Genomic DNA, 19,930 nt, shown 5'->3' with positions numbered 1-19,930 from the left:
TTTCGTAACCTGGCTCCTTTATCTCCCTCACATTCACTCAAATGCTTATCTTTAGCCTCCCAGGCAATTATGTATTTGTCCGTGTTTGATGCATGCCGGGAAGCAATAGGTGTGTTCATTATCTAAATTTGGATCCCTTTGTGTGCCTGGTTGCGCTCTGATAGTCCAGAAGGTGCTTGATTGTCGGAGTGTAGGCTGGCAGTAGTCCTGAAATCCCAGCTAAAATCTAGTTAAAGCAGGACAACATGTAACTGTTCCCCCCTGCGAGGTGACTGACCTTTGCTTCTCTTGCGTCTCCTCATACTGCCCCCCCCCCACCCTCTTGATTCGCCCTCCAGGTGTTTCCAAACAAAGCATGACATGAATTTTCGACGCAGCATTAATGGAAAGACACAAGTGGCTGCAATTAGATGCCAGATTACCCGGCACCGTGCGAACACAGGCTTGCGCATGTTGCAAATGTTTCCGCGTGAATGATGAATTGTTGTTCGTCCTCCGGCTTTATGAATTTACTTTAACGCGCAGATGAGGAGAGGAAGGAGTGGGATTGATAGAATACAAATAAGTTGAAGTTTCTCGTGAGTCGGTTGGCTCAACCCCGACGCCCCTGCAGCGTAACTCGCAACTAATGTCAAGTGCAGTTAAATTCAAGCGCATTTTTCAGTTTGCAGACATTTGGAGAAAAGTCTGGGAATAATCCTGATTTTGAAGCATGTGACTGTAATTAGATTTTCATACAGAACCACACAAGAATAAGGAAAACATCTGGCCAGCAGAGGTGGGAGTCGCTAAACATTTTCTACAAGTGACCCGAACAGGAGGATGTCAACAATATTGAAGGTTTTATGTACGCAATGGAACACAACTTTTCAGAGTGCTTTACACCAATGAACATGATGCAGTATGATAATATATTAATGATAAAAAAAAAAAACAGGTCAATGAAAACTTGCAAATAAGAAAACTTTAAAGCGTTGTTTGAAGAAATTAAGCGATCATTTAGAAAGAAATTAGCAGCTAAAGGGAAAAAAAGAAGTAGTTCAACATAAAATGAATAATTGACTCAAACTATAATGGTAAAATAATTAGTATGTTCTCCAATATCAAAATGACAACATGAAGAAAAAAGAAAAGCCCAATGCAACCAAGTTCTTGTGAACATGCATTTTCCACCTCACCCCCCCCCCCCCCCCTCCATCAACTGCCTTCATCACTGTCAGCCCTTCTTTTGCTCCCTTGCCTTGCTTAATTTGGTATTTTCTGTCCGACTCTCTGCTCCTTGTGTGTTTCTCTTTTTCCTTATCTCACTCGCTCGGTATCTCTCCTCGGTGCAGAGCCGGCACTTTCTGACTCTCATTAATCACAGAAATTTCCCGCTGCCCTCTCCTGACCTCCTTGCTAAGTTTTCTCCCTCCGGTTTAAAACACGTCATGAAACAAGAGTTCAGCAGTTTGGAGGGGGAAAAAAAAGATCTTAACTTCAAATCACTTCCGAATGTCCATTTTCTTGTACCGATCTGTTAATTTGAGCACTTAGTGTGTCCTCGATGAAGTGAGGGTTAATCAAATAAGCCGCCTCTTGTTGGAAAAGTCTCTTTTCTTGCCCTCTGCTCTCACGCAGTCTTTTCTCAAACACGATTGGGTGAATGATTTGAAATCGTCCATTCAACGCAGAGCTGGACACATCGTTTTTTCCCCTCCTACCGTATTATTTGTCTTTATGAAACGGTGTTCAAAACAATATCTGCTGTCACGTCCGATTTCTCCTCCACTCTGCATCGGTTCTTCAATACAATAATATGAATGTTGCAGGAGTTTATCCTTCTGTATTCTTTGTTTCAAAGAATGTGCCATTTGTTAATAGCAAAGAGAACTAATGAACATATATGAAAAAGAAGAGCTATTTTAAATTATTTTTTGGCTTTTTTTGCTATATTTATTTTCTTGTATTAGAATCTTCTTTGTAGGAGGGAAAAAAAATCAAAAAATGTATTTTTCATTAGTGCGAAAAACCTATTTTCTTCCTTTTTGTACAATTTCGATGTTTTAAGCGAGACTTTGAAAAGCAATATGATGATGATGATGATGTTTCCTGTGACTGTATCTGCATGCTGTTTGTGTTGCCTTAATGATGGCTGCATCCCACTTACTCCCACCCACCCTCCCTCACCTCGCCCTGCCCCCACCCCCACCACCTCCCCAACCCCACCCCGTACCTCCCCTCCGTTTCAACTCCCACTTCCATCCGATTGGAGTCCTGATCCCATCTGATCCAGTCCAGACCAATCCAGTCCAGTCCAGTGCAGTCAATAAAGCAGTGCTTTCTGTGTACACAACTCTCTGCCTCTCTGTTCGACACACACACACACACACACACACACACACGCGCACACACGCACACACGCACACACGCACACTATAATGTCTTTACTATCTAAAAAGGAATGAGGAATCCAGTGAATAATTACACATGAAAGATTCAGAGAATTTTTATTGGGCGGGAGAACAGAGTGTACATAAGTCAAATGATAAGAGTAAACACTGCCTCTGACACATCTCTTTAATATTTATACTAATAAGTAGAAAATAACTTTCCAGTTGACACAAGGGTGCATGTGGCTTCTTCAGTTTCCACTATCAATATTAAGGTTTCTGCTTCTTTCACAGCGGAGTTGAAATCTCCTTACTTCAGGGGTCCAAACACACCGCACAACTTAATCTTCTATGATTAGAAATCAGAAATTTGACTTGTATTTTCTGGAGGAATAAACAGCGAGGAGGACAAAAGCATATGGATCAGGTGATTTTCACAGAATTTAAAGCTACAAAAGAAATAGTGACATGATATTAACGAACATGTGACATGTGAGGTGGCAAGCAGGAGAAAGACATGAGCCTGAAAGAGGCTGTGTGGTGGAGTGTTCTGAGTAACTTATAGAAGAATGGTGAACTTGAAATCCGGCTCTGGGTCCGTGCGACGACTCCTTTTATGGGCAGGTAGGTAATTGACACCTGATGCGAGTCAGGTGCGCTGCCTCCGCCTCTCTGCCACGTCCTTCCATATCACTTCATATCATGTCCAAGGTCAAAGGGCGCGGAGTCCATAACTAACTACGCAGAAGCATGGATACCCCTTGGACAGGTCAGCAGTCCATTACACACACACACACACACACACACACACACACACACACACACGCCTCACAGTCTTCGTTAGTTTATAGCACTGTGCCTTTAAGATGATTTCACAACTCTTGTGACATATTCTATGTTACCACAAGGAACAGCTGAAATGTAGGCAAACTTATTGAAAATTAAGTTTAACTATATTCTTTAATGTTGACGCTCACTGACATCACTAACCAGAAACTGGGCTTTTTATTTATTTCCACAGGGATTGTTTACATTGATGTAAATGGCAGGTTTTTTTTCTTCCAGAGTCTCTTGAGAGGTCTCCACCAAAAGACATTATTTATAATAATGCAGACAAAATAATAGAAACATGGCGAATAGAGGCTCACTTTACATGGAATATAAATGCGTCACAGTAAAGAAATGTAGCTTGAGAAATACTGACATGGAGTTGCATTATTAAAAACTGAAGCATGCATTAAAAGGAGCAGAGACACAAAACGAAACGCAAGAACAAAAAAATAAATAAAATCATCAGAGCGATTTTTCTAGGAATTTTTTTTTTTCCCTTCTTTCTTCCTTTCTTTGTTTTTGTGACCAGCCAGCACAACCTGCCAAGAGAGACATTCATCAGGAAGGTGGCCAGCAACCTCAAGACAAGTCTGATGAAACTGGAGTACTCTTCAATCACGCCGTTGGAAAAACTCGCTACAGAAGAAACTGTTAGCTCGGGCCTTCAAAAAAAAAAAAAAGTCAGCTTCTCCTGAATGACAGATCTCGGCAGTAGCCTGGAGTTCACCGCGTGAAACACCGCGAGCTTCATGCAGAATATCCTGTGATCTGGTGAAATGTAATTTAAAATACCTCAGAAATGCAAAGAGTTACGTCTATGGGAAATCGGCCGTGATGCAGAGTGTTATGTCCGCGCCGGGCAGAGCTTATCAGCCCTCGGAGACCATCCCTACCTCGCAGCACGACAGTGCAAAGCTTCAGACTTGGCCGGGAAGGACGAGGAGACTTGGCCAAAGGGCCAAAGCAACAATGCAGAGATCCAAGCACAGGCGAATCTCAAGAAGAGCATGTCTCTGTCTGCCAGAGGCCTGAGAGGAGGGCCAACACATTTCTCCTCCAACAGGACTCAAACCTGCTGCCAAATCAACACTGGAGTGGCTTCACAACAAGAATGTGAAAGTCCTTCAGCGGCCTCAAAGCCCAGACGTGAGTCCAAGAGAAAATCTGTGGAATGACTTGAAGATGGAGCCGCACCGGCCGGGCGAGCCAAGCTGATGCAGACGTTTCCAGGGGGAGTTGAAGTAGAGTTGCAGTGACAAAGTATCAGCTTTAACGGTCCGTTATTCAATATCTTGACATTAGCAAAGCATCTGGGGCTGCTTTCACTGAAGGGCCAACAGAGAATTAGTTGTGATAAGTTCGGTCTGTGTCCAATGACGAGCATCAAGGTTAGTGAGAATCTGCTGAACATGGTGTAACATTTACACAGATTTCAGTGATGCGAGAAAAAGATTTGGCCATGCTGCTTTCAGCTCGTTTGCCCAGAGCTTTTTTTTTTTTAACATAAATTTGCAAACCTCACACCGTATATTCACAATACCTTGTGTTTGAGAGAAACACGGGTTGTGTGAGGTTTGTTTATTGGTTGAAAAATTCTATATTGATGCACCAACAACTGAAACAAAAAAAAATGAACTGTAGATCCAACTGTGAGGATATAGTGATAAGAGAAACAAAACACTGTTAATGTAAACTCACATTAGATTAAGAGCAAACTGTAATCTAAACAGTAATAAAAAATCCAGTCAACTTTGTTCATCCCTCTTAATGCCCCTGACAAGAGTGCATTCACACTCAGGCCCACAGCTCTCTATTGATTATCCAACAGTGTCAGATTTACTTGCTGCAGGCACAAAAGGTTAGCTGATGGCCTGAAATACTTTGCATTCCTCCGTGGCACGTGGGAGGAAAGCATAATGGATATGACTATTCTTGGGGGAGAATTACTGAATTCCTCTTGAAAGGTGTGAGGGTCAGCTGCTCCAGTTCAGACCTCATCAGTCACGCTGGCTTCCTGTTTTATTTTGTTACTGCTCTTGACTTCCTTCCTCTATTCTAACCTGCTAATTACAGCTCACCTCTAAATTAAGTCGGTCTCTGATTAGCTCAGATACGCTACTATTTAGTGGAGACTTTCTTTCAGACCCTCTTTTTTCACAAATGAGCTCATCTGTGCTCATCTTCCCGCTGCTCTCTACAAGACGAGTATATCTATGCTGCTTCAGTTCATTAATTCCTCTTCATGAAGGAGTTGCTGATTAGACACATCTTCCTCCAACTTACTGTTGTAACTTCAGCTGAAGTCATTTTAAAAGATTCTTTAATGTGATGCAAACTATAATTCCAGCAAAATTCTAACAAATAAAGTGTTGACTTTTTTTTCAGCTAAGGTGTAATGCATATAAAAAGACAGACATTTTTCAAAATTAATTATTTTGAAAATTGTGGGAGTTGCCTGTTATTAATGCAGGAATCTATGCAGTTCCTAAATGTATCCAGTAGGTGGAGACACAATACTGTACCAGTGACACAAATGAGTTGAACATGCAAAATATATTGTCTGATTATCCTCTGAATAGACATTTTTCTCACACTGAGGCGGTTACATAAGCTCTTATAATGGTAAAAATGACAAAGAATCAATTTTTGTGCCTGTAGTATAATAACTATTCAGGTATTGTTGAAATCATGATCCTTGCAAAGAGCATGTTTGAACCTCAAATCTACTGTTAAACAGGAAGTGTGTAGGCTAAAATAGTCATATCCACTATATTACCAGTCTGATTTAAAAAAAAAAAAATTTAAAATTTTTTTTTTAAATGTCATTTTCTCTGTTCTCACACTTATCCTTCCCATTTCACCAACCTGTCACTATCATCACATTCGCCTGCAGGTGATAAGTAAACTGCAAGTTTAATTTCCCATTTAACTACTTTTCTGATTGCATTTAATGATCTGCTCTTTCTCTCACACAAATGTGCAAAGAGCCTGACTCTAAATGCCATGCTTAACAAAGAAAATGATTAACCAGCTTAGTGATGCTTGTTAACTTATCTGCCAGTAATGCATCGGTTGAGCCTTGTGTGTGACTAAACCCCTGAAATGGGCGTCTTGCCACTGCTCCTGGAAAAGGCCGAATGTTCTCAGTACAGCAAAATCCATTTTATGTGAGTGGCATCTTGAGCACACGCTTCAATAAATACTGCTTTATTTGGCTTTTTAGTTAACATTCAAATGAATTGGCTTCAATCTAACAGAGATGATTTAGATGTGATTATTTGGGAGTTCTGTGGTTTTCTGTGAATACTGCAACAAAACTTTTAGAATTCAATGTCGGTACAAACCAAATATGTCAAATCGTATCAAGTCAGCATCTCTGGCTAGGTATTAAAAGCAAAGCAGGGCTTCACCTCAGTGCAGCATGTGCAAACAACCACCGTGAATGAGAAACACAACATGAGCCTTCGCAAGAAAACAACTCGCAGTTTGTTCTGTTTATATGCAGGAGAAACCTTCAAAGCCTCATAAAGTGTTCTCAAGAAAGATGAGCAAGACTAAAAGTTCCTCATCATCTTTGTGAGTAAGTAGACGTACACTTGGCTGTGTTTGCACATTATAGACTGCATGCTGCAATAGTAGTGTAACAAAATAAAAAAAAAACTCTGACATTCCACAATAATCAGAATGAGGAAGAATGCGGAATAAACAAAAATGAGATGCTTGACATACGTGCACTGTTAAAGGCATTAATCAGGTGCAGTGCCTGCTGTGTCAAAACAAAAACAAAACAAAACACTGAATTAACTTGTACTACTTATTTCTTTCTGTATCGACTAACTGTTGTGATCTCTTTCACATAAACATTCCTGCTGGTTGTTATAGAATAAATGACACAATTTTTCAACATTGGGACTTATATGTTCCCATAGTATTTCATCCTCTGTTCTCATATACTGAATACAATAACTATTAACTCTAAATGTACACTAGCAGCAAAAGTCAAATCTTAATAATCGTCATTCTGTATCATCACAGTCTGAAGAAAGAAAATAAAATCCTATGTCCCAGATACTGAGGCTTTACAACAAACAGGTGATGATCTGCTGAAGGAAGTGCTACTTTACAATTCTACAATTCTATTCAAAGACAAAAGTTTTGGATTGTGCAGGAACAGCTAGATGTACAGTGTCAGTGCCAGGTTAAACACAGAACATGTTCTGTCCGTTTGGACATGAAAATTATTCACCCAGCAAATAACTGACAGGAGGAGACGACTCTCTAAAACAGATGTAGGAAATAAAACAGAAAGATTGCACACATGGAAAGGTTAATTTAATCAAATCTGTCTGCTTGTGGTAAATAATCGAATTAATCATAGTTTGCATGGATTTTACTCTTGGTACTCCGGTTTCCTCCCACAGTCCAAAAACATGCACGGGGGTTATTTCATGAACCTTTTTATAAACCAGGTATCGATCTGTGTGTTTGATGGTGACCTGTCCACAGTGAACTCTAACCTCTCCCATACTTAGCTGGGATTCACTCCAGCGCCCTGTAACCCTGCACAGGATAAAGCAGTAGAGAAGATAGACCGATGGATGGATAACTGATTATTAACACTCACGTTTGTCATTAAAATACAAAGAGCTGATCATTTTGTGACTGCATCAGGTCGTGTGTTTCTCTTGAAAAGCGTCTTGATCGCTGTCATCACTTCTTCTGTCTTAAGCGAATATATGATAGGATTGAGCAAAGCAGGTATGGTGTGTGTCAGGGTGGAGTTTATGATCCTGGCGTTAGGGTGGATGTAAGAGACCACCGACGCTATGTTGGTGCCTACAAATGGCATAAAGAATATCGCCACCAGGATCAGGTGGGAGGTGCAAGTTTTCATCGCTTTGAGACGCTCCTCTCCTGATGCGATCCTGATCAACGCCACAGAGATGCAGATATAAGTGATGCCTATAAGAATAAGAGGAATGCACATGATTGAAATAAAGCCAATATATGCAATTATGTTATTGGCAGACGAGTCGTTACATGAGAGACGATATGTTGGTCCATGATCACAGAAAAAGCTTTGTATCACCACGGAACCACAGAAAGAAAGGCGGTCAATCAGCTTGACGGCTGCTCCGATTAGGAAAGCTGGAATCAAGCATGCAAACACCAGCATTGCACCAATGGATGGTTTAGTCACAATGGCGTGATACCTTAGAGGGTAACAAATCGCCACGAATCTGTCGTAAGCCATCGTGACAAGAATACACGACTGCACGCCTGCAAAGAACAAAACAAAGAACATGTAACTTAAACAAGCCTCGTACACGATGTGTCTCCTACCAAACAGAAAGGTGTCTAGGAGCTTTGGGATGAGTGCCGTGCTCCCACACAGATCCGTCAGAGCCAGGCTGAACACAATCATGTATTTAGGAGAGTGAAGGCTTTTCATCAAGCAAATGACAAAAAGAAGAAAGCCATTCGCAAGGACCGTCACAATGAAAACAAAGCACAAAAACACATAAAAATGCTTAATGTGAGGAATGTTTGAAAACCCATTGATGTAGAATGCCGCCGGTCGAACAAATGTGGTGTTTAGTAAAAGTGTAGCTTTAACCTCTGGGCCCATTGCAAATACTTATTTGAATAAATTCAGGAAGGATAACGTGAGAGAATATAGAAGGTGAATTATATGATTGAGAAAACGTTCTGTGTTTCCACTCACCCAAGACACTGTCAAGTGTGCAGCTCACAGGAGTGTGTGGGCTTTTATACTCTCTCTCCTGTACTGTGGGGCGAGTAGGATGGAAGAAGATTGGAGCTTATGAGTTTACATAAACAATTGTAGTTTGATTTCCATAGAGAAATATCTATCTATCTATCTATCTATCTATCTATCTATCTATCTATCTATCTATCTATTTTTAATGAATGTTGTCCAAATAGTTTACAATCAAAATGTCAAAAATGTGAATTCTTTGTATAATTCAATCAAACAGTGTCTGTGGACGACCGGTCTTCATTTGCAGATGAATTTTGTCCGTTTTGTGTCTGAATGGATTTTGCGTGCTTGGACAGATCCCACTTCCTCTTTGTGCAAACCTTTTAATGATTTTTGATTTTTGAAAATATTATTAATATTTGGAGCTTAACAGAGATGAATAGTGTTTTTGTGTCTGCTCGACTGACCAAAACAGTTTTGTTACAGTGGAGGTGTTTGTCGAACAATTACAAAATCCCACCCATACACAAAGCAGGAAAAATATCTCTGCAATGTCCAAAAATAAAAGTAATATTTTGTGTTTATTGATACACAATGCCTTTTTTTCTTCTAGGTATTCTGAACTTTTTTGACATAGTGGTGGTGGCCATAAGCTCATACAGCAGAATCTTCATCAACATTAGTTGGGATCATGATGTAAGAAAGTACAGGTGTTTGTCTTCAAACGTTCAGAATTAGACTCTGTTGTTCTATAACTTAAATCTCTTCAACAATTCTTTTCTTGCATATTTGGCCTTTTTTTGTAATTTTTTTGGGGGGGGAGAGAATAACTGTGATATTTACACTGTTACATGTCAGGCAGGGGGCAGGGGACGTGGTGAAGTTTTACTTGTGGGCGCCCCCACCCCCCACCCTTTTCCTCAGTCTGCTCTCCAGGTGCCATCACAACTAATTTGCCTCACCTGTGGTTTATGTCTCCTGCTGGACTGGCCAATCATGTCCACCAGTCCTCCTTATAAAAGGGGCCGTCCCTGTGAGATAAAGGGTCTTTTTTTGGGGGGGGGGTTCTCCTCTGTCAGCGAGAGCGGCTGCCACTTCTGTAAATGCATTTTTGTTGTTTTGTTTCTTTTAGTTCAGACGCGGTGAGGCTTAGTTTTCTTATATTTTGAAAGTTTGGTTTGGCACAACCGCCTTGTCCCAACCTCCTCCACATTCTTGGTCTGTTGTTCCGGTTTTGGGGTTTAATCAAGCTCTTTCTTTATATCACACCTGCTCTGAGTCCCATCACATTTTTGATTGGCATGCTTCTGTCTCCTTACCAACAGTCACACTCAAATGCATTGCTTTAAATGGTTTTAAGATGAAAGTACACGGAGGAAACCAACACAGTGCCCAAAACATAGATTGGAAATAATAAATGGATATTCTCGCAGTGACGTGACAATATGAACCACTACATCACTTTGTACCCTTTTTCTTCCAAGTCATCAATGTAAAAAAGACTCTGGATGGTACCCCAGAACCTGTTTGAGGCAGGCTGATACTCTGTTGAGTCAGAAGTCCCCTCCGCCAACCAAACCCTAAAGTCCTCCTTCTTCAGCTGCACCATTTATGTACGAATGATCTATTTGTCTTTTCAGTCAGGATTCAGAGCTCATCATAGCACAGAGATGCTCTGGTCAGTTACTAATGATTGTCTCATGGCCTCAGAAAAAAGCATTAGTCTCTGTTCCTGTCCTGTTAGATCTCAGTGCTGCATTAGATACTATCGATCATGACGTCCTACCACAGAGACTAGAACACATCATCAGGATTAAAGAAGCAGCCCGATACCGGTTCCAATCCCTTTGTTCATGTTAATGATATGTCGTGAGCTCAGATTAATGTTAACCATGGAGTTCCACAGTGTTCTGTATTAGGGGCCATACTTTTGACATTATGCCTGCTCCCTGCAGGGAATATTGTTAGAAAACACTCCATTAACTCCCATTCCTATTCAGATATGATACACAAATCTATTTATCTATGAAACCAAGTGATGCTCATCAACTTGTCAAGCCACAAGCTTGTCTTAAAGACATATAAGCCTGTAGAGCCGTAATGTTCTGCTCCGGAACTCAGATAAACCAGAAGTTATTACATTTTTCCCAAATGATCTAAACATATAGTAACACTGGATGATATTCATTTGATGATATTTGACCTCCAGTACCACTGTGGGGAACCAGTCAATTACTTTTGACAAGGACTTAACCTTCGACTCCCACATTAGAAAACTCTGCAGGACTTTCTTTTTCCACTTGTGCTATGACTCTAAGATCTGACGAGTCTGAGAGATGGTGAGAAATTAATCCATATGTGTTTTACTTCCAGAGTAGATTATTGTAATTCCCTTTTCTGAGGGTGTCCAAATTACTACTTAAAAAGTCTTCAATTGATTCAGGTGCTGCAGAAAGATTCCTGAGCGGAACCAGCAGGAGAGATCACATCACTCCAATATTAGCTTCTCTTCTTTTGCTTCCTGTGAAATCTAGAATGGAATTTTAAATTCTTCTTTTTGACTTATATAGTTTTCAACAAACAGGCTCCACCAGGTTCAGTTAAGGAGGCTGACACAGTCTCTACTTTAGGCTGAAAATGTTTATCTTTCATAAAGTTTGCAGTTCGGGCTGGTTGAGGCCACCCTGGACCAAGTTCTAGTTAAGCTGCTATAAGTTTAGAATGCTGACAGAGACGGTGGAAGCTCATGATCTGAGGCTCCTGCTCTCGTCACACCTGCAGTGATTGGATTTATGACGCTGATACGACAATCACAAATGGTGCACAGCAATGACAGTGTTGAACTGGATGCCCCATTTAAAATAAAAAAATTAAATAAAATTGTTTTTTTTAAATGAACTCAAGTACTTTCATTCAAAATCAGCTTTATAAAGAAGTTGAGAGGCTTATTTTAACAGGCATATCAGTTACATGGAAGCCCTACACACACTCAGAAACAAGCTAAAAAACAAACACTGATTTGATATATTTTGAGTTACAGCCTATCAATAATTGTTTTTAACCCAAAAAATAACAAATGATTGTCTTCATTTTTATTTAAGCATTTTAAAACTCTTCCAAAGCGTGCCCATTAAATACAATGTCTTAATTTGCCACTAAATTCCATACAGGGAAGTACAACGTGTTCACATTTCCAACTGGATAAAGAAAGTATTGTGCTTGTTATTACTAACATGCTTACATGGTTATTTTAACAAGAAAATTAATGACACGTGGGCTCAACAAACAGTCTAAACAACCAACAAACAAATAAACTACTATTATACTTCTTAAACCACAAAAAAACTACAAGACTGACCACACGGTGTAATCAAGGTCAAAATGAAATAAAAAGGCATGTTTCAATATAGATTTGCATAAGTAAAAAAAAAAAAAAGACCACTGCCTGTTATATAATGAATATGTTCAAATAGTTGTATCATTCAACAAACAACGAGCCCGATAACGTCTGTAAATTAGAGAAAAGCATACAATTGTTGTATTTTATTGTTTTGTTAAAGAAGAAGTTCTGCCATTGTTTGAGGCAGACAATGAAGTTTATCTCATGCCATCGTTGTACGTGGAGAAAAAGAAAACTCCACAGAGACAGGTGACTCAGCCTTGAATACTGCGACACTGTTTGGCCCTTGTATCAAAATATTTCTATTAAAGAAGATAATAGCTTAATAAACTCCAGATTCGTGTGCTAATGTTACAAAAAAACATTTTGTCCATGACAGATCCAGCCCATAAGCACATTGTAAAAACAAAGAAACTTGAATTTATAGCATTATAAAACAAACATATAGCAGATATAACATATTGAGATTTGGGTTTTGTTTTTGCTGTTTTGATTACTATGTAGTACTCCTCGAACATGACAGAAAAATCTTTTATGACCTTATTAAACACAAAAGTACATACTGTGAACTCTGAAATGCCACATGACACTCAAGGACAAAACAATATGTACATTTTAATACTTGTCAATATTTCCTTTCGAACAAGTACACAATCGTGTGGCTTCATAATCGGATTTTTTTGCAAAGCGTCTTAATTGCCTTCAGCACTTCCTCAGTTTTCAGGAAGTATATAATAGGATTGAACAGGTGTGGTAAAGAGTGTGTCAAAATGGAGTTGATCATCCTGGTGTTTGGATGTATGGAGGACGCCAGTGAAGCAATGTTAGTGGCTAAGATTGGTAGAAAAGTGATTCCTACCATTATCAGGTGGGAAGTGCAGGTCTGCAGAGCTTTGAATCGCCCCTCTCCCGTTGCAATCCGGGTCAGTGCTACTGAGATGCAAGCATAACTGGCTGCTATCAGTATGAGAGGGATCACCAGTATGACAAAGACTGAAAGAAATACGATCTTGATGTTTGAAGACGTGTCATTACAGGCCAGAAGTCTTATTGGCCCGTGGTCACAGTGAAAGCTTTCAATCGCCAAAGATCTACAGAACGAGAGCCGATCAATGAGTTTTGCACCATAAGTCAAGAAGCTCAGTATGAACGACCATGCAAACAGCAGCATGGCAGCAATGGACGTCTTAGTCACAATGGCGTGATACCTTAAAGGGAAGCAAATTGCTATAAATCTATCAAAGGCCATAGTGACCAGAGTGTACGCGTGTACGCCTCCAAAATAATAAACAAAGAACATGTAGCTTACGCAAGCCTCGTAAACAATGTATTGCCTGCCAAATAGAAAAGTATCCATGAGCTTTGGTAGGAAAACGGTACTCGCACAGAGATCAGTCAAAGCCATATTAAACACAATCATGTATTTAGGAGTGTGAAGAATCTTAACGAAGCAAATGACCGACATGAGAAAAACATTCCCAATCACCGTCAACATGTAAATAAAACACAGAAACACGTAGAAATACTTAATATGAGGAACGTTTGAAAACCCAGTCAGAAAAAACTTTGCCGGGCGAACAAAGGTGTTATTGAAAATGACTGTGGTTTTATCTTCGAGGGCCATTATGAAGATGTTTCTCTATGTGTGAAAAAAGCAGGAGGCAGAATGGTGACGCGCAACTAAAATTTGTAAGAGGAAACTAATCAAATTTACTTTCAAGAATCCTCTTCCCTATAAAATGTAGTCAGGTCGACCTGCCATTTTTATGCTTTTTCTTTTTGACTGTGAGCCAGTGGAAGGGCAGGGACTCAGCAGTGTGTCATTAATGGGATGTTACTTAGTAATAACTCCTGGGAATATGAAGCATTACTGTGTGTGCTACTTCAAGATCAATACAAACACATATACCCCAGGCTTTTTGGGTCTTCATTTTACTCATTTTGTTTTCTTTATTCCAATTATTTACAAAGTGAAGGTCTCTGCTGATAAGACTGCAGCTTTAAAAAAAAAGAAGAAAAAGAAATAATTTAATGTTTAACAGGTTGCAGTTTTCATCAATAAAAAGATTTAAAACAAAAAAAGCATCTGACCGTGTTTGTAACCGGTCCCTGTCAATATGTATCTAAGCTGCTTTATGCCGCATAAATACTTTTTATATTTTGTCATATACTTTATACTACTTTGACAGATGGGAAAAAAATGTTTTAAATGTACTTCTGTGAAGGAAAAAAAACATAATAGACGTTATCCTGATTCAATTTATATGTAAAAAGAAAAAAAAATACAAAAGAATACATAATCAAGAATGAAAAATGAAGTAAAGTTTATTCATAAAGTGCTTTACACAGATAAAAATCACAAAGTGCTGTTCATAAAATGAGAGCAATAAAAACAAAACACAAGAATTTGAATGACTGAATGAATCTAATGAAATACATAGTAAAAGTGGAAAATGTATTCAACCAAAAGCTTTCTTAAATGAAAAAAACATCTGAGGATATGAGGATGCGCCCTGAGGTGTAGGGACACAACATGTCCCCAATGTATCGAGGGGCCTGACCATGCAACGCCCGGAAAGTGAGGATTAAGATTTTATAGTCAATTTGAAATTCGACTGGGAGCCAGTGAGGATCTGACAAAATGGGGGTGATCTGGGCTGTTTTGGACGAACCTGTCAAAAGTCTTGCAGCTGAATTCTGTACAACCTGCAGTCTGCTGAGAGTGGTCTCACTGATGCAAGTGAAAATAGAATTGCAGTAGTAAAAATGTGATGAAATGAAATCATGGATGATCATATCAAGATACAATTTTAAAGGCATCCTCCTCTCTTTAGAGATATTTCTCGGGTGGTAAAATTAGCTTTTGGTCGGCCTATTAGGGGGCTCTCCAAAGGTACGGCCTGATCAAACACAACCCCTAGGTTTCTGAGGCTGGCCTTAACAGTCGAGCCCAGGGCAGCAGGGCGGTTTTTGATCAGGGAAATCTGTTTTTCAGCAACAATGATCAGAGTTTCAGTTTTGTTGGAGTTTATCTGGAGGTAATTAGAAGAAAACATAGATAAGAAATGAAACTCTGAGTCACTGAAGGAGCAATACAATTGGATATCATCATCATATAAGTGGTAGGACACATTTTTTAAAACCACCAATGAGACAACCAAGAGGCAACAGGTACAATAGAAACAAAACAGGCCCCAGGACAGAGCTCTGGGCAACTCCACAAGACAAGTTGGACACATCCTGACATTGCATTGTTAAAATGTCCTTCCTTTGATATATAAGGAAAACCACTGAAGGACAGACCCGGAAAAGTCCTGCTCAGATTTCAGCCTGTTCATCAATAAGTTGTGGTCCACAGTATCAAATGCAGATGTCAAGTCTAGTAAGACCAAAACTGTGTGGTGACCAGAGTCTGCAGCCATCATCACATCGTTTTTAAAGAGCTGTTTCAGTGGAGTGGATTTTTCGAAAACCAAACTGAAGTTGATCATAGAAATCATGAAAAAATCCCAATAATCAAGTTAATCAGCTTAAAGCAAGATGTAAGTTGTAGAGATGAATAAAATATTAATAAAAAAAAGGGATGATATGAACATATTGTATTATGTTATTATACAGACCATACAATAAATCCTATAATAAGAAGTGCCTTTGCAGGGTGCCGGAGATAAGTCTATCACAAGGTAGATGTACTTAAGCTACAATCTATCAATATATATATATATTTTTTTTTTACCCAACAGCTCCCAGAATCACCTCATCAGTTCATCTACTTTTGAATAAGATTGTCTTCATTTTAATTTAAAACGTTTCACAGGAAGAATTCCAGTGAATGAAGATTAGATGCAATTGTGTTTATTTGCCAGTCATTTTAAAATGGTGAAGCAAAGGAAGAGTTTCCAACTGGATAAAGAAAGTAATTGATCATATTTACAGGCTTTACAAAGTTATTTCAACAACATGCAGGTCAATAAGCAAAAGCTAAACAAACAGTGTAAATAAGCAACAAACATGGATGATTTAACTGTCCCTTTTTTTTTTTTTTCATACAAAGTAATTGCCTCTTGAAATGCACCCGTTAGGTGGACAGAACAAGACCTAATAAAAACAGATTTATTTATTGATCATAATACTCTAAAAACCTCCAAGTGAAATTAAACATAGTGTTTTTGGGGAAGAAAACTAAAAGCTAAGAATTAGTTTATATAATCTGTTGCAGTAGATTCTCAGGATGTGTCCCAGTCATGATTTGGCAGTTAGGGATTATATTTCATGCAACATGAGGGCTCACCGTTTAAATTCAACATATATTCAAGTAAAGCATTGACAATTATATCGAAGAACTGTGAAGCTTACACATTGTGCCTTTGTATGTATGTTGTTAAATTTTTCACTCGCACATCATTTTCATTATTTTTGAAAGTTTTGTTTTGTACCGGTCATTCCAATCTTAGATCGTGCTTTAATTTTCAATAACTTTTTTAAGGAGTCCTTAATTTCCTGCGTCTGAAAGACATAAATGATTGGGTTCAACATGGGTGTGAGGATACTAGTTAAAGACAAGCTTATAATCCGAGTATTAACCTGCATTGTTGTCCCAAAGCAAAACACGAATATAATAGGAATGTAATAGATTGCTATTAATGAGATGTGACCAATGCAGGTTTTAAAGGCTTTCACTCGTCCCTGAATGGTGGTGATCTTCGACAAAGCATAAATAATAGAGCAATAACTCCCTAAGATAAATACTAGTGGGATCCAAAGTATAAGAATCGGGGCTAATCTTGAGATGCCACGGTTTGGGGTGACGTCATTGCAACCAAGCCGATATACGGGGCCGTGGTCACAGTAATAGCTCTTGATCACCACTGACTCACAGAAGGAAAGTCTTGTGATGAGACCGACTGCAATGAGAACCACTGTAACAGCAAGGAGCCAGAAAGAAGCGACCACAGACAGCATGATTCTGTGTGTGACTTTCACCTGATAGTGCAGTGGGTACAGGATGGCCATCACTCTGTCGATGGAGAGTGCAACCAGATTAAGAGACTGCATCGAGACCAGAGTGAAGCAGAAAAACATGTAGGTCAAACAGTTGTTATAGGAAATATAGCGATGGTTGAACAGAAAAGTATCGATAACCTTTGGTATCAAAGCGGAGCTACTTAACAAGTCGGCCAATGCCAGATTAAAAACTGCAATATATTTAGGACTTCTTAACGTGTGATCCAAAATCAGAACCGTCATCACAGTCATGTTTCCAATGAAGGAAATAATGTAAATAAAAAAGAGAAAGCCAAAGTAATACTTAATATTCGGTATGCCAACAAAACCACTTATTATAAAATATGCAGGACGCACAAAGGTGATGTTTTCCTTAAGAGCAGAGTTGAAAAATTCCATTTGAGGACTTTTTGCTCGTCCTTCACTCCCGTCTGTCCTCTCAGGTGTGTTTAGTCAAGAGTGGAGAGAAAGAGAAGCAGTGTGACTCTGTTATCCTCCACTTATAGGAGCTGTCTTTTCCCCCTGTGTCATCTTCACACCAGCCTGATGTAATGCTACTGAGGTGGAAGCTGCACATCAGGCTTTGTCTTGTGACAAGAGGAAAAATGTGGACTACAAAATAAAAAAGGCATTGAACCAGGTACTTGTTTTGAGTCTGTCCACAAAATGGAGTATTGGTGAAGAGTTCCTGAGTCCCATATGGTTCGGGAGTTAGGAATCCTGGTTTTAACCTCTGAGCCCACTGCTCCTCGTATGTATAGTTCATTTTAACTATGAATCGATGGGCGAAATGCAGAGAATGGATTTCCACAAGAGGAATAAATATAAGAAACTTAACTTACACAGGAGGTCAAGATACCGCCATCATTATTATCATTTTAATTGTCTTCTTTTCCTGCCAAAAATGCTCTATTTTTGACGGCCAACACGTGCTCAAAACAAATTTGCATGCACATCAGATGTAGCGAAATATTTGGTATTTTATGGTCATTGGCAAAATGGCTCGATAGCTCCCCCTACAGTGTTTTCACGTTTATAACATCAACTACAGGCAACACGTTTAACAGGTTTCACATACGTCCATGAAATGTGGTAGACATATACAGCACGTTGGGCCATGTCAGCCATTTTGCATTATGCGTGAAAGTTTTGAAACAAGGGCCTCCTAGGCATTGAGTCCTCGAGGCCTGAAATTTAGTCAGTATATACAACAACTTCCTGATGAAAACATACTGAAATATTACTCAAAATTTAAAGGGCGTGGCCATGGCGGCCTGCTGAAAATCTGATGGTTCGCTATGAAACAGGAAGTGATGTGTAACTGCTCGACTCTCGGCCCTCTTCACATCCATAGACAAAAATACACCGTTGAGGATCAAATACATTGTGCGATGTTTGGCCATCAGAGATGAAAGATTGGATCATGGGAGAATCGTTAGTAAAATCTGTGGTCGGGGCTCTAATTGGTGGGCGTATATCGTGCCGTGTGCAAGGTTCACCAGACTGCTGAGTTGCTGCACATAAGCCTGCAATCAATACCCAAAAGTGGAAAGTGTCAGATATTTGGGGTGATCGGAGCTGCTGCCTGTCTGTTTTGTTTACGTCATAGGTTCTCAAAGTGCGGCCCGTGGGCCATTGGCGGCCCACAGTAACATTCCTGGTGGCCCACAGTGAATTACAGTTGTCTGTTTCAATCCAACTGTGCATTGCTTTGAAAGGATAAATCTCTGTTTTGTGGTCTTTAGCGACATCTATAGGCCAAAGTGGTAATTACAGGCCTGGTTTAGACCTCGCTTGACCTCACTTCGAGAAGTCCATGGTGCTGTGTTATTTTTCACCACTGGGGTGGTGAAAATATGAAGGTATTATTGGTTAAAAAATAAAAGGTTTGAGTACTTGTAAAAGTCTAATTTGTAGTTGTGCTCTTGTGGATTATATTTGTAGTTGTGTATCATGAGCTGAGTACTTGTAGATTTACTTTCCTCTCCACAAATACAACACAAGAATGAATCATTCACAAATTCTTAATTACAGGTGCACAAATCCTATTTTGTAAGTCTCAGATTAAAAAACTGACATCTTCACATTGTTGTTACAATTGTTGCAGTAAATTTGTTGAAAAATATATTTGTGCACCTGTATTCTGCCTTCTTCAACTACAAATCACACATTGCTGCACTCCGCTGAGATATCGGGTGAAAAACTGAGAAAAAGGTGCCGCTGATCTGAGCTTGACTGATTTCACAGCCAATCAGGGGAGAGGATTCTGTCCCTCAGCCAATCAGAGGAGAGTGGCTTTTGTCTACAAGTGTGCTTACAATGTTTTTTTCAAGTTTTGCCAGGTTTAGCCTCATTCATTAATTAGAGTGTGTTCATTGCAAATTACTGAATGTGAACCAATAAAAGTATACCGTAGACATGCAACCTGGTCATTAAAACTTTACAAATGAGATTTTTTTTGTCTGTTTTGTTCGGTTTTCTTTCCTTCAGCGGCCCTCAGTCCAATGTTAGGTTCCTGAAAAAGGCCCTCAGTTATCAAAACTTTGAGAACCCCTGATTTACATGGAGTGTGTTTTGTTGGAAAATTAAAGATTACAACAG

General features: G+C 39.4%; 3 protein-coding genes across 3 annotated transcripts; all 3 read right to left on the bottom strand.

Annotated features, from left to right (window-relative positions):
* Positions 1 to 7,854: 7,854 nt before the first annotated feature.
* LOC308121869 (olfactory receptor 52E8-like) lies at positions 7,855 to 8,832 on the bottom strand (the record flags this gene model as incomplete). The annotated part of the gene is made up of 1 exon (XM_080483395.1): positions 7,855 to 8,832. The coding sequence occupies one exon, from the start codon at positions 8,830 to 8,832 to the stop codon at positions 7,855 to 7,857; it is 978 nt and encodes a 325-aa protein (XP_080339521.1).
* A 4,157-nt stretch (positions 8,833 to 12,989) lies between these two features.
* Positions 12,990 to 13,949, bottom strand: LOC308121868 (olfactory receptor 1-like; the record flags this gene model as incomplete). The annotated part of the gene is made up of 1 exon (XM_080483394.1): positions 12,990 to 13,949. One exon carries the CDS (start codon positions 13,947 to 13,949, stop codon positions 12,990 to 12,992), a length of 960 nt encoding a protein of 319 aa, XP_080339520.1.
* Positions 13,950 to 16,735: 2,786 nt separating this feature from the next.
* Positions 16,736 to 17,728, bottom strand: LOC308121867 (olfactory receptor 6C4-like; the record flags this gene model as incomplete). Its single annotated transcript, XM_080483393.1, has 1 exon — positions 16,736 to 17,728. One exon carries the CDS (start codon positions 17,726 to 17,728, stop codon positions 16,736 to 16,738), a length of 993 nt encoding a protein of 330 aa, XP_080339519.1.
* Positions 17,729 to 19,930: the final 2,202 nt, after the last annotated feature.

The sequence above is a fragment of the Lipophrys pholis genome (assembly GCF_963383615.2).
Source record: "Lipophrys pholis genome assembly, chromosome: 16".
In the NCBI taxonomy this organism is placed as follows: Eukaryota; Metazoa; Chordata; class Actinopteri; order Blenniiformes; family Blenniidae; genus Lipophrys; species Lipophrys pholis.
Note: the sequence above shows the minus strand (reverse complement) of the source record. Positions and strands in the feature narration are given on the sequence as shown.